We start from the raw sequence: 14,725 nt of genomic DNA on the forward strand, positions 1-14,725 counted from the left end.
CCGAAGTATCCCCTTCTGCTTTGATACATGTGTAATTTGTTTCCGTTGGCAAGAAGACCAAACAGAATTTACAAGGCCATACAGTTTAACAAACAAGATACTATGACCCTGAAGCAGGATAAAGGGTCAACTGTTCTTCAAATAAAGTACACACTAGCTCTAAGAGGACTGAAAGCAAAAATGAAACATTCTATCCCATAGGGATGCTGATTAGCAAGAGAATTCTACACCTGGGAATCTTAGTTCTTGAACTTCACAAGTGACAATGGAGTAACCAACTTGGAGAGAGACAATAAGGAACAAAAAAAGAAAATAACTAAAGTAGAACAAGATTATTATAAAACAAAAGAAAGTTTCACAAATATTCAACTAAGTGGGACAATAAACAGGATATTTAGCAAATAAATACCTTTAGGGTCCTTCTTGTAAAAAGTGGTCACCTGTCTTAAGCACAACCAATTTCTAAAATTCATAGAACTTGAAGATGCAGGCTTGGGATTTCCCACTAGACAGGCTACTAAATGGGGACTAGAAAATCTTAGCCACATGGTCTCCCGAACCCAGAAATAAAGAGTTGCATGAAACATGGGGATTCCTTTAACTTAATACCTGCTATAGAAAATCATAGTCTTTAACAAATATGTGTATATCATTCCCATTTCCCACAAGGAATGACTTTCAATTATTTAAGCTATTTCTTTTGCTATTTAGTGACATATTTCTAAATTTTATATATATGTTACTGTTTCTGGACTCTCCAATTTAGACATTTCTGTGGACTTCCTGTTATGGAATGTCAGGATTTAGTGCTCTTATTCTATGCTCCCACAACAGAGACACACAGACACACATTGTTCTCTTTCTCTTTTTCTGCCCCATTTGGTCAGACCACACTTTATGGTTGTATCAGTTCTCATTGTTTTCATTGTTATGACTCCATAAATCCTGCTCATGGCTGAACCTTCTAGTCTTCTTTGATTTTATTTTCTTGCGTATTCAATCTTCTGTTTTGCCTGGAGTGGTTTTAGCTGCTTAGTTTCCTTTAACTGTCTGGTTTTCTCTGAAACTATTATTTATTCATTTCCCAAACTCTCTGCCAGAGGTGTTGTTTTTCTCAATATAATCAAACACAGCAGATAATTGACCAGTGCCTTTCTTTTGCCTTGGTGATTTCCCTCTGCATGTCTTTGCTTTCCTGCTTCATTTGGACCTGGATCATCTCCAGACCTGTTAACAGCTGCTGCCCCAGGTCCTTGTTCACGTCGATCCTAAGAATCCCCTTAGTCTTTTTTCTGCATGCGTTGCCCTCCCCCACAACTTCTTTATTTTTCCCCTCCTTCTTTTTACTCAATAAATACTGAGTGCCCACTATGTTCCAGGCATTGTTCTTGGTGCTGTGGATAGAGCAGAACTAGTAATAAAGATGTCAGCGTTAGACATGCTGAGCCGGAGTTACCTTTTAAACAACTCAACGCAGTTGTACATAGAATTATGGAGTTCAGAGAGAGGTTAGGGCTGGAAGCGTACATTTGAGAATCATGCACATATAAATGGTATTTAAAGCTAGTGGACTTGATGAGGTCACCCAGGGAGTGAGCGTGAAGAAAGGAGGTATCCGGGATACATCAACATTTAGAGGCAGAAGGGAGGATAAAGCATATCCAGTAAAAAAGAATGAGATGTGTTTCAGGGAGGTAGGAGAACCAAGAAAAAGTGGTGAAGTGAAGAAAGCATTTCACATGGCTGCTTACTTCCTCAAGCCAGCATGGAAACTCCCCGCCCACCAGGGAAGCCCCAGTCCCTCTTTACGGGAGCTTCAGCTGATTACATGAAGCCTTGGACAAACTTCTTGACTGACTCAAAATCAACTGCTTGGGGACCTTAATTCATCAGCAAAATCCCCTCACTCTTGCCAGATGTTATCGGCTAGAAGGAAGCAACAACGGCAACTCACACTCAGGGAAGAGGATTCTACAGGGCTTGAATGATGGGGGCAAGAGTCAGGGGTCCCCTAGAGTCTGTTTGCCACTGAGAGGTTCAGTGGAAAGGGAAATATTGATGACTCAGAAGAGAGGTGGCCATTGCAAAAGCTTATTTCCTTGCATCGGTCAGAGGGAACAGGATGGAGCACAGGTAGACAGAACATAGCCATCTGAGTTATCAGGCAGAAGGTAGAGTATGTGAATCCAGGAGCAAGTAGGCTGGTTGATGGGGGGGGGGGGCTGATGTTAGTTTCCATCCCTTGCTGGATCCTCCATATTCCTATTCCTCAGGTGATTCCCAAACTTATTCCAATTCTTGACAAAGGGTAACAGGAGTCTGTATTCTCTAAAATCTGACATGTCTGAAAATATCCTTATTCTACCTTTAATTTGCTGGATACAGAATTCTGGGTTGGAAATAACTTTCCCTCAGCATTTTCAAGATATTGTTCCATTGTCTTCTAGCTTCCAGTGCTGCTACTAAGGAGTCTGATGATTATCTGAGCTTTTACACTCTTCCGTTTATCTATAACTGTTCTGAAGTATGAAATTTCAGTATCATTAGCCTGGTGAGGGTGTTTTTATTTATTGTTCTGTGGGGCCGTCCATGGGCCCCTCCTGTCTAGAGATTCTTATCCTTCAATTCTGGGGAAAATTCCTGTATGATTTCTTTAACAATTGTCTCCATTTATCCTTATTTTCTTTCTTGAACTCCTATTATTGGATATTGAGCTTTCTGAGTCAGTTCTCTAATTTTCTTATTTTTCTCTTTCATTTTCTAGATTTTTCTCTTTTGTTCTATTTTCTAAGTTTCCTCACCTTTAACTTGACCCATTTTATGGATTACATTTTTACTATCATAATTTTAATTTCTACGAGTTCTTACTCCTTTCAGTTACAGGATATTGGATACAGAACCAGACTGCCTGGGGTCCCATCCCAATACCATTTGCAAGCTGTGTGATCTTGGACAAATTACTTCATCTCTCTGTGTCTCCATTTATTCATGTGCAATGTAATAATATGCACGTCATAGGGTTCTTGTGAACATTCAGCGAGTTAATAGATATGAAGTGCTTAGAATAGTAGCTGATAAATAAATGTTAACAATTACTATTGTGTTATTATTATATATCTGACGATATTAAAGTGCTTTCAGAATTTTTCTTCTGTTCACTGCAGTCTTTACTTCTCTGAGTTTATTTTTTTAGTTCATTTATTTTGGTCCCAGTCTCTCATACTAAAAGTTTTTCTTGGAAATCTGATGATTCCTACCTGAATTCATGTTTATGAGGTGTGTGGTGGTGGGTATTGACTGGTGAACTTCAAAATGGGGTGGAAAGAAAGAGAGCTGGGCCCTCAAATGTCAGCATCTGTAAGTCTTGACTCCTGAGCTGGTCAGCTCCCTCAAGAGGAATCCTTGATTTCCCTGCCTGGAAGGGTGTACATTTGGTTCTCAGAATTTGGCGAGTCCGGTGGGGAAAAGAGGTCACTGAAGAGTAGTTCACCAAATTAGAATCAATCCCCATCTCCTCACTGCCGCATCTTATCCCCACAATCGGCTGTGCAAGTCTCAAGTCAGCCCCTCCACCTCCTGCTGGGAATGAAGGAGCACAGTTGCTTGCCTATGTAGGGCAGAGGAGGGCCAGGGGGTGGACAGTGTTATCAGCTCCTCCTACAAACATTGCATTAGTCCTTGCTCCTTATTGCTTTTCAGAGGCACCCGGCATCTCCAGATTCTGTGCTTTTGCACTCTGTGGTACAAACGTGATCTTGCTTCTCACAGGCTTCCTCTCACTGAGCCCTCACCCAAGCTTAGGTTCCAGTATTCTCCAGTTTGCTTAGTTCCAAAATTTTAGTAGACAACTCTCATCTGCTCTTGTCTCTTTTCCTGTTCCTTTTTCTTTTTTTAAGTTTTATTTATTTGAGAGAGCGAGTGAACATGAGCAGGGGGAGGGGCGAGGGAGAGGGACAAGCAGACTCCCTGCTCAGCAGGGAGCCCGACATGGGGCTCGATCCCAGGACCCGGAGATCATGACCTGAGCCAAAGGCAGACGCTTAACTGAGCCACCCAAGTGCCCCCTTCCTGTTCCTTTTCTAAAAATTAAACAATTAAAAAAAATTTTAATTGTCATAAATTACATATAACAAAGTTTACTATCTTAACCATTTTTTAGTCTGCAGTTCAGTCGTGTTAAGTATACTCACATTCTATCCAACCAACCTCAGAAGTTTTTCATCTTGCAAAACTGAAACTCTTCACCCATTAAACAACTCCCCATTTCCCCCACCCCTCAGCTCCCGAAAGCCACCATTCTACTTTCTGTTTCTATGACTCTGCTCTAAGTGCTTCATTTAAGTGGATTCATACAGTGTTTGTCTTTTCTGACTGGCTTATTTCACTTAGCATCATGTCCTCAAGGTTCATCCACATTGTAGCATATGTCAGAATTCCCTTCTTTTTTTTTAAAAAAAAGGCTAAATAATTTAAAATTTCTCATTATCATTTTTAATTTTTATTATAGGTCTCTTGTTCTTTTGTCCTTATGAGTTTATAATTTTGTTGTATCTTCCCCAGGCCTTTAGCCATGGTTTCAGTGGAACTTCAGGAAGCAGAGATAAACTTGTGAGCCCGACCTCGTCCTTAAGAGGAAACCCATATTCTACTTATGAAATGTAGCATTTAAGGATATATTCTCTGTTGCTTTTGAGAACCTCTTTAGCGTACATGACTCCTTAAAGGAGAACAGAATTATGAAGTTGCATTTACTCTTCATTTAGCCAGAGAAAAACTTATACTTTTATGATAAGCAGAAAAGTTACTTCAAGCAGTTGTCTGCTCAGCGTGAGTATAAGCTCCCCGCTGGGGAATCGAGTGGAACGGATCCCCAAGGGTGGTCCCCAGACCCGCAGGAGAAGCATCACCTGGGAGTCTGACAGAAATGCAAATTCCCAGGCCCCACTTCTGACCTACTGAATCTGAAAAGCTGGAGGTACAAAGCTGCATCTAGACAGGAGTCATTTTATTTAGTCTTAGTCCAAACGTTTCCGAGATTTCCGGCCAAGAGGTGGCCATCTTTCGTAAGTCGTGAAGGTGACTGTACCACTGACGGTGCCTGTGTTTGGGACTTTCCTGTTTGCTGAAGAGGTAGGTCTTGCACTAATAAACATGTATTTATTTATGCTACCCAACCCTTTACCCTGCACGCCACTGGCCACACCGACTGAATCAGGAGAAAACCTCTCACGCAAGGCCAGCCCATCCACTGGATGGTCAAGACCAAACTAACTGGATTTCCTCTCTTCAGGATGTGAACCAGAGACACCAAAACCATAGTAGGTGCTGAACTGCTAAAGGTATATAAAATGGAGAGAGATGGCCACAGTGGGCTCTGTGTCAGCACAACCCACCCCCGGGTCCTTTCCATTTGTCTTTTGGTCTCGAGTGGGTATATATTTCTTTCACCAAAGAGACGTGATCAGAATACATATTAACTATTGGCAAGAAACGCTGTCTGATTGATGGGTCACAGTTATGATTACCCATCATAAAGCTTGCCTAAACTATGGCTTGTCCATGCTGTCATCCTGTGTTGGCAGCTGCTTATAAAACCAACTGATGCCTCTGTCCGATATCTATTTAATTTTTCATGTGTGAACACAAATTGGGTAGCATTCTTATTTCATTCCAATGCTGAACTCTTGTTGGAGTTCTTTTGCAATTGCTTCTGCTTCTCTGAGACACTAGTGAAAATTGCTTTGTAAATCAACAACCAAAAAATCAATTTCAGTGTTCTTTTAAAGAATCCAAAGATAAGTAGTCCCCATAGGCCACTGTCACTGCACTCCAAGGTTTGGAAGGAAATATTCTGAAAATGAAAGCAAAGGAAGTCACAACATATTACCCAAATAGTTATGGGGTAGGGAATAAAAGCCAGAATAGGAGTTTAGAAGTGAACGTTGGTTCCGAGAACAATATTAACATAATAGGACTACCAGGATCAAGCTTTAATTTTTCAGGTCATGGTTACTGATTTAAGAATTGATGCAAATAAAAATTGTTATCAGAGAGCTACTTGCAAAGATGTTTTAAATCCCACATGTCTTAATATTAAACTGTTGTAGAATATCCCAGGATGGGAGAGACCATATAGGTCATCTAATCCAATTATGCATTTCATGCCTGACTCACTTCTATACCCCTAAAGAAATGACAGCCACATGACCCGGACATTGCCACTGATGACCGAGCCATGCATCATGCCTCACGTAGAAAATCTACAAAAACAAAACAACAACAAACTACTTTGAAACACAAAATATGCTACTTTGAAATATGGTTCTTGTAAATGTTTGGAAAAGCAGCGCTTTTTTTCCCTGTCATTCCTGGGGGAAAGAGTGTTAACCATTTGGCGGACACTGGTTATTGTCCCCAGAACTGGTTCTCAATTTCCAAATGTTTGCTTGGCACATGACTGTTCAAAATAAAGTTTACATTCCCAAGCCTTCCTTATGACTACGTGTTTCAGTCCTATTGCTGTGTTACAAATTATCCCAAAACTTTGAGACTTAAAACAACATTTTTATTATGCTCACAGATTCTGTGGGTCAGGATTTTGGGCAGGGCATCTCAGAGCTGGCTACTTCTGTCATCCTGGCATGATTTCTTTCAAAGCAGTCACAAACCCATCCAGATTCAAAAGGAGGGGAATTAAGATTTCAACTTTTTTTTTTTTTTTAAGATTTTATTTGACAGTGAAAGAGACAGTGAGAGAGGGAGCACAAGCAGAGGGAGTGGGAGAGGGAGAAACAGGCTCCCCATGTAGCAGGGAGCCTGATGTGGGGCTCGATCCCAGGACCCTGGGATCATGACCTGAGCCGAAGGCAGACGCCCAACGACTGAGCCACCCAGGCACCCCTAAGATTTCAACTCTTGATGGGGGGGGGGTGGCAAGGCCACACTGTAGAAGAACACAGGGGCAGGACATATTTTTGGAGTCACCTTTGGAAAATGCAATCCACCACATCATGGATGTGGCCATCTGGCCAAGAGGGTATAAGAGGAATTGGTGTATTTAACTTCCTGGAAGGGTTCTGAGAGGTGTGTGTGTGTATGTGTGTATTTGGATGGGAGATGTGGGGAAGGGGGTGGGGGGGTGGAATCCCTTTTCTTTCCCACTTTTCTCTTGGCTTAAATATGAATGAGATGACTAGCAGGGCAGCAATTTTGCACCACAAACTGAGAATTACAGAGCAATGAGCTGGAAGGAGCCTGGGTACCTGAAGGTCATGGAACCACCATATACCAGCCCTGAATTGCTTACCTTTACGTTACAGAGAAATAAGTTTCTATCTTGCTTAAGCTACTGTATTTTGCATTTTCTGCCACATGTGAGCAATGCTAATCTTAATAAAAACATCATCATAAATGAAGGCAGATGATGAAAATTCATCTTAATTACTGGATCTATAAAGATAATAATGCTTATATGGTTTATACAATACTTACATGATTAAGAGTTGGACTAATATTGGGGCGCCTGGGTGGCTCAGTTGGTTGGGCGACTGCCTTCGGCTAGGGTCATGATCCTGGAGTCCCGGGATCGAGTCCTGCATCGGGCTCCCTGCTCGGTGGGGAGTCTGCTTCTCCCTCTGACCCTCCCCACTCTCATGTGCTGTCTCTCATTCTCTCTCTCACAAATAAATAAATAAAATCTTTAAAAAAAAAAGAGTTGGACTAATATTGTCCTCTATGAGGACCATGGTATTTTTATAAAAGCTTACTGCTTACAATGCCCAGCACAATTAGAAGTACTTTACTATATTTAAAAACAACATACTATTATGAGGTTGATAAGAAACAGAAATCGAGAAATACGTTCACTCATGGAGCAATTACAGGCTGGATTATAAACAAAGGATTAATATGAAGATGAATTTTTATAAATGTTATATCTCGATTTCTAGGCTTTGAATTTCCTGAGTCATGTATGTAGTCTTTTTTGTGAGTGGAATGATAAATCAGAATAACTGAGTTTGCTCTTTAAATATTTTATTTACTATATGATGGTCATTGTAGAAAATGAAGTACGTGTTTTAAAAAAAACATTTAATTGGTAAGCAATTTTCTAATTCAAAATTGTAAATATTTGCAGAATAAGCCTCATTTTAAAGTCAAAGACTTCAACTTTAAAAGTACACGTTTCTAGTTCTATTTCTCTTTATATTAAGTAACCTGTTTTGGAGATATAATTCAAATCACTCCAGTGTAAGGAGTTTTGAAATAAATACTAAGAACCTCATCAGGCAAAGCATCTTTTGCTTTAGGACCATCTGTCTTGACTCTGACATTTTATTCAAATTGATGCACTTATCCTGTTTGAAGGGCCTCATAATAAATGGTGCATTTGTCTTAATAAATAGTAGTAAGTGCATTGAGTGGACAATGCATTAGCACCAGTAAAGCAAAACATAATAAACAGGATGTATGGAGAAAGGCTGGATAAGCAGCGAAAGAGAAAGAAAGGTGTCACAAGGATGGGGTATTATTTCTTTGTCCAAAACAGAACCAGTAGCACAGATGACTTTAAACAAAAGACACTGCCAACACTTATCAACGCAACTCGATTCCCAGAGGAAGAGAAAATGCCGCTACCGAGGTGGAGGCTGAAGTTTCGGGGCAGATCGCGGGGCAGCAGCTCTGCGCGGTTCGCCGCGCTGAACGGCTTGTGGAATTCGGCCGAGCGGCCTGCCCGCTCCGGGGCGCGGACAGGTGGACGGCGAGACGCGCCCGGGGGCCACCTGGGGCGGAGCGCCGTCCCCCGCCGTCCCCCGCGGAGCGCCGTCCCCCGCCAGCCCGCCGCCGCCCTCCAGCGTCTTCAACACCGCAACCTTCCCCGCCGCGGCGTGCGGCGCCCGCCGGCGGAGGTTGCCATGGTTTCCGGGGTCACGTGGGCGCGCTCCGACGCTCCCTCCCGCGCGGCGCGGCGGGGCGGGGGCGGGGCGGCCCGGGCGGGGGCCGGGGGGAGGTGGAGAGGAGCGGCCGCGGCGGGAGCGGGAGGAGCCGGAGATGCTGCCAGCCCTCCCGGGGCCGCGCTCGCTCAGCCGCCGCCGCCGCCGCCGCCGCACGGAGCAGCCGCGCCCCGGGAGCCGCGGGCCGGGCCAGCCGGGCCGCCGGGGCCCAGAGCGCCGCGCTCGCAGCGGGTAGCGCCCCCAGCGCCGTCCGCGCTCGCTCGGCGGCCGCGGGGCCGCAGGCCGGTCCGGGGAGGCGGCGAGGGCGGCGCCCAGGCGCCCGCCGCCCGGCAGGCAGGATGAGCATCGAGATCCCCGCGGGACTGACGGAGCTGCTGCAGGGCTTCACGGTGGAGGTGCTGAGGCACCAGCCCGCGGACCTGCTGGAGTTCGCGCTGCAGCACTTCACGCGCCTGCAGCAGGAGAACGAGCGCAAAGGCGCCGCGCGCTTCGGCCATGAGGGCAGGACCTGGGGGGACGCGGGCGCCGCCGCCGGGGGCGGCACCCCCAGTAAGGGGGTCAACTTCGCCGAGGAGCCCATGCACACCGACTCCGAGAACGGGGAGGAGGAGGAGGAGGCCGCGGAAGCCGGGGCGTTCAGTGGTGAGGACCCGACCCCCTGCGCGCCCCCGCTCGCCCGCACCGTTCCCCCTTTGCTCTAGAATCCCGCAGCTTTGCTCACCCTCCTCTCCCCGCGTTCGCCGCCTCCCCTACCTTCCCATCTCGCCCACCCCCTCAGCATCCATTTCTGTCTTTCCCACTCGCCCACCTTCCTACTCGGCTTTCGAGTCGTGCCCTCCCCCTCCTCCCCTCCTCTGGAGGTGGTGGGGCGCTGAAAGGGTACGGCTGTCTGTCCAGGTGCCTCCTCTCGTCCTGGGCTCGCCCGCAGAGGACGGCGGGTGTGGGGTGGGCATCTGAAAGACAACTCTCACTGTGGTTGGAGAGATTTCGCTGGACGGATACCATTGTGCGTAAAGGAAACTGGCCCACTTGGCATCCTCTTGCAGCCCTTGTATTTATTAATGGAGTGTCCAAACAGAAAAGGCGAAGGGTATTCAGTTGGATTGTGTTTGCTGTCGTTAAGACTGCATAGTCACTAAAAGGAGCATGAAATTGTATTCACTGGGGCAGAACAAAATTTATGGTAATAACTTTGACATTCTTGGAAACAGAGTAATCTATTATTTTCCAATTTACCAATACCGCGTTGTGTTATTTTTGGACACACAACAAAGGATCCTGTTTAGCCTGCAACTCATGGGGTCTTTGGAATGAGGAAACGGACTAATGGTTTGCTTTTTATTTAAAACATTCAGTGATTTGGTGCCTTTTTAAAAAAAGTATGTGAAAAACGCTGTAGGAAGTTCTGAAAGCTTGTTGGTTGTCTTTAGAATGAAAAGTCAGTGAGTAATTTTAAGGACTGTGCCAGACACAAGCTAGAAAGAATGAATGGGAAAGAAAAAGGAATTTTCTCAAATAGCTGCTCCTGGCAAGTCCCACCCCTTCTGCTTACAACCCTTTTTCCCTAACACACACAGACACACACGCACAGTTACAGCCTCCTGTATTTACACCACATGCCTAAATCCCATCTTTATGACATCCCAAGCTAAAATACCACGGTGTGCAAGTGTTTTCTCTTTGTGGTGGAAGACAAACAAGCATTTCAGCATTGCACCAGTCTGTATTTATTTACACTGCTTGTGGTTTGTGTGCCTGCAGTGTATTCCATATAATGAAAACGTTTTAAAGTGTCATTTCCTTGAGTGTTCCTAGGAAGGTGTTTTCTTTGTAAATTTGTTGAAATGTGTTTTAGAATTAATGTATTTTTAGCTTGTCTGAAACGATCACAAAAACCCTGGACATTAGTGTTCTATGAAGATAAAAAAGGGAAATTGTTACTTTAAAAATGTTAATTTTTGACTCTTTAGTGTTTCCAGGGATAATATGATCACAGTCTTAATTGTTCTTTTTGCACAAGAATTTAATCAAATGCTTTCCTTGCTAGAACTAAGGAAAAGGTAAAAGAAGGCATATTTTAAATAGAGGGGAAGGAGAAGCTAATAATGGATGATACAGAAAGGGCAGAAGCATCTAATACCTCTTTTATGCTCCTGGCACAGGCTTGCACACACACGTACATGCACTTGCACACACACAAAGGAAGAAAAGAGGATTCATTTCCCAGGTTGCAGGAAACAAGGAACTAAGGGAGGTGGGAAAAAACCTATATATGTTTGGTATGATTTATTGTTAGTATAACTAAAGTATTTTCTTTGTACTACAGGAGTTTTGAAGTACTTTGCTTTGATGATTCCGTTTTCTCCTTACGACAATGTAGATTGTACACAAAACAGATTTTATTTCCATTTTGTAATGAATAAGCCATTAACTTCTAAACAGCAGGAATCGTTTTATATGGTTTTATGTTCTCCAAGGCACCTTTATTGTAAAAATTACTCTGTGTGAGTTTTAATGAATACTCGTTAACCAGTTGCACTATTTACTTTCCACCCTTACCCACAAGGACTTTAAAACTTTCTGACTGCAACCAAATACAATTTGATCATTATCTGATACACATATATGCATATGTAACAGAAACTTTGGCAATGGTACTTCCCTCTATTAGATGCCTTAGAAAATACCGACTAGAGTATCTCCTATTTTAACAAATTCTCTCTTATTATTACTATTTTTAAGTATGTAAATTGTGTTGAGAGCTGCAGCTAAAAAAAAAATTATAGGCTACCATGGGTTGACAAACGTTTTTGTAAAGGGCTAGACAGTAAATATTTTACGTTCTGTAAGCAACATATAGTCTTCATCAAATATTCCTTTTTAAAAAAAAAACAAACATATTTTCTCTGGAAGTTGGGGTTGTACAAAATTAGCCACAAACCAAGGCCATAGTTTGCTGGCCCCTGGCTGGAGGGGGGGGAAAAGTCAAAATAGTGCTGTTGGAAAACAAATAAACAGAAATACAAGTGAGCCTATCAATTTAATGTTTAGGTGCAAAAATATAAAAACATCAGATACCAGGTAATTCTCCTAGCATAGTATAGTAAAGAGTAAGTACTAGAAGGCAAGTCTTAATTTACTGTGACCCAGCACAAAACCATCTGTGGGTCACTAATTTCTTAATTTTTGTATGCATCTCAAGGAAGTTTGATTTAGAAATGAATATTACCTGGTACTGCTCTTGGAGAGCAGTTTTGAATAGGTTGGGGAGGTGGGACATAGGGTCCTTTTTTTTTTTTTAACAGACATCCCAGGTCATTCTGATATTCATTGTTCCCTGACCACACTGTGAGAAACACTGATCAACAGATAGTGATCATAATGTCTTTGTCTTACCAACATTTAAAAAAGTGGCCACCGTTTATTGACCTTGGCCATGTGCTAGGCATTATCTAAGTGCTCTGATTCATTATCCTGGCTGTATCCTGGCTGTCACTTGCCCAGTTGTTTCATAGCTAGTGTACTGCAAAACCGGGATTGAAACACAGATGGGCCTGGCTCCATCCCTCTGCTCTTAACTCCCAGGTTTTATCTCTGGAAGGGGCTGGGACCAGCATCACTTTAGCATCCCTTTTGTGTCAAACTCTACCTGAGACTCTTGATGTGTTTTGTCTATAAGGCTCTGCAAAGTGAACTTGTCCAGGGTTACACACAGGACTAGTAATTAGCAGAGCCTGGTTTCTTACTCACATCTGTCTGACCCAAGACCATCAGAGAGTTCATCCTAAATGAAACTTGTCCAGTGGACTGACTCACAGGTCAGGTTTTCCTGGTTATTTTTCCAGTAATGGTGATGAATTTGCATGGATTGGTTAGTACCCACTCATGAATCCCTTTAAGACAAGTGATGGTATTTATGAGAGGTTGGGCAAATTTTTGACCACGAGACTGCTGCCCATTTGACTCACGTAGGGGATCAAGCATATGACCTTGACCTCAGTGTGGTGGTGGGATCAAGTAAGTGAGCTAGGGTCTGGTAGCACTGGGCAAAATGGTCAGATGGGTGAAGGTGGTCTACTTCCTTCCCGTCTTTGCAAAGAATCCCTTTCTCTGCTGGTAGCTGTCCCATTTCTTTCCTGTTTTCTAATTTTATTCTATTCCTTTCAGTTTGCTATCAATTCTGGTTAAAAGGGCAGCCTTTAGGTGTTAGAATGATAATAGCGTATGGTAATAACCCTTCCTGGGAACTCTTGAAGTTCTGAAAGAAGCTATAATGGCCTACCTCTGCCCCATCCAAGGGAAAGCAAATAAAGCATGACATGTCGCTTCTGAAAGGATAGTGTCCCCAGGCTTAGACTATATTAGAAGGGTTAACAGCAGGCCAAAGAGTTGGATCAGTACTAATTTGGAGTGGAATCTATGGTAATTAATGGTTTTGTGCAGGCATCATTGTGAGATCTTGTGTTGCTCAATAATTTCTTCAGTGAAATTGCTGAAATTATAAAATGAAGTAAATAAAATTCCAAATTACGCCTATAAATTGACAAGTGGTCAGAAAAAAATTAAATTACATGTGGGTATGAAAAGCAATCAAACTGAAAGAAAAAGAACTGTATATAAAATACAGAAGAACTAATTTTCCATATTGTGGAAGAAAAATCTAGAGTTCAAAGTAAATACCTCAAAAATTTAAATATCTTATAAAGCAAGCATGTCAAGATATATAAATAGAAATTCACCATGTACAAACTATGATTTAATCCTCTTAACTCTGACCTATGTCAAACCTTTGTTGGAGAATCATATCTAGCTATGATGTTTTTTACAATTTAAAGGGAATGTGGGGAATTTATAAGAGGTCTTTAAAATCACACAGAATATCGGAACGTTGGAGCTCGTGATGGTGGCAGGGGGAGATTAAGAGAACAAATTTATTTCATGAGAGAAATGGTTGCTTAAGGAGCGGTTGGAAGAATAGTCACGTGTCGAAGAAGTTTTCTTAGAGGATTATGAACAAATATTCTTTACCTCTATATCTCTGCTACAGAATCAGAAGAACTAAGCTTCATTGTAACTTGAAGAATAGAGCTCAAAAGTTCAGCTGTCTGAAGTGGCTTATGTGGTCTTCCTGAAATGAGTTGGCAAAAGGGATCAGGGCAGTAGGTATATTAGCTCCCTAAGAATCTGCTGTGAGAATGTTCTTCACCGAGCTCAAACTGGGAGTATAGAACACTTTGACTGATTGACTTCTTGGTCTCACTGAGAGCAGGAACTTGCAGGGAATCATCATAGCTGTAATGAATTGCTCCTTTGGCTGATTTATTAGGCTCCCTTTTATCTCTGTGTTCTTACCTAAGAACCTGCTCTCTCCGTGGCTGCTAGAGATGATTATGAGACAAAGCAGCCAATTGTTAGCTCTTCATCCACCTCTTCAGTTCATTTCACTGGTCTGAAAATGTTCATGAAAGTCAGACGACATTCAGTTTCCTTCACGTATGAAGCGCTGTGCTAGGCATATTGGCATATTATCATACTAATAGTCCTTACCTCGTAAAGTTGTTAGAGGATAAATGGATTGATATTTATAAGGGCCTCAGGACCAGTGCACATAGCCAGCATTGTTTCCGTGTAAGACAAATGATCTCATTAACATGAAATCTTTCAGAAGTGTAAACTTACAGAATAGCAATTTCATTGTTATTTTGGGGAAATGAATCTAGTGTTTGCACTTTTTAGAGAAATGAAGTAGGAAATGAGCTTACGTGGCATTT

At 42.7% G+C, this 14,725-nt stretch overlaps 1 protein-coding gene and 1 pseudogene across 2 annotated transcripts in view; one reads left to right on the plus strand and one right to left on the minus strand.

Moving 5' to 3' along the window:
• LOC123835691 (actin, cytoplasmic 2-like) overlaps window positions 1-8,959 on the minus strand; it is a 38,582-nt pseudogene extending 29,623 nt beyond the window's left edge.
• A 180-nt stretch (window positions 8,960-9,139) lies between these two features.
• Window positions 9,140-14,725, plus strand: part of PRKAR2B (protein kinase cAMP-dependent type II regulatory subunit beta) — a 90,296-nt gene continuing 84,710 nt past the window's right edge. For both annotated transcript variants that reach the window (XM_045864884.3, XM_064575409.1), the window contains exon 1: window positions 9,140-9,596. In XM_045864884.3, the coding sequence (XP_045720840.1) occupies window positions 9,293-9,596 (304 nt within the window). In that variant the 5' untranslated portion in view covers window positions 9,140-9,292. The remainder of the gene's footprint in view (window positions 9,597-14,725) is intronic.

Source organism: Mirounga angustirostris, unplaced genomic scaffold (genome assembly GCF_029215605.1).
Source record: "Mirounga angustirostris isolate CCGP_5_RB_7025 unplaced genomic scaffold, mMirAng1.0.hap1 SCAF_12, whole genome shotgun sequence".
Classification (NCBI taxonomy): Eukaryota; Metazoa; Chordata; class Mammalia; order Carnivora; family Phocidae; genus Mirounga; species Mirounga angustirostris.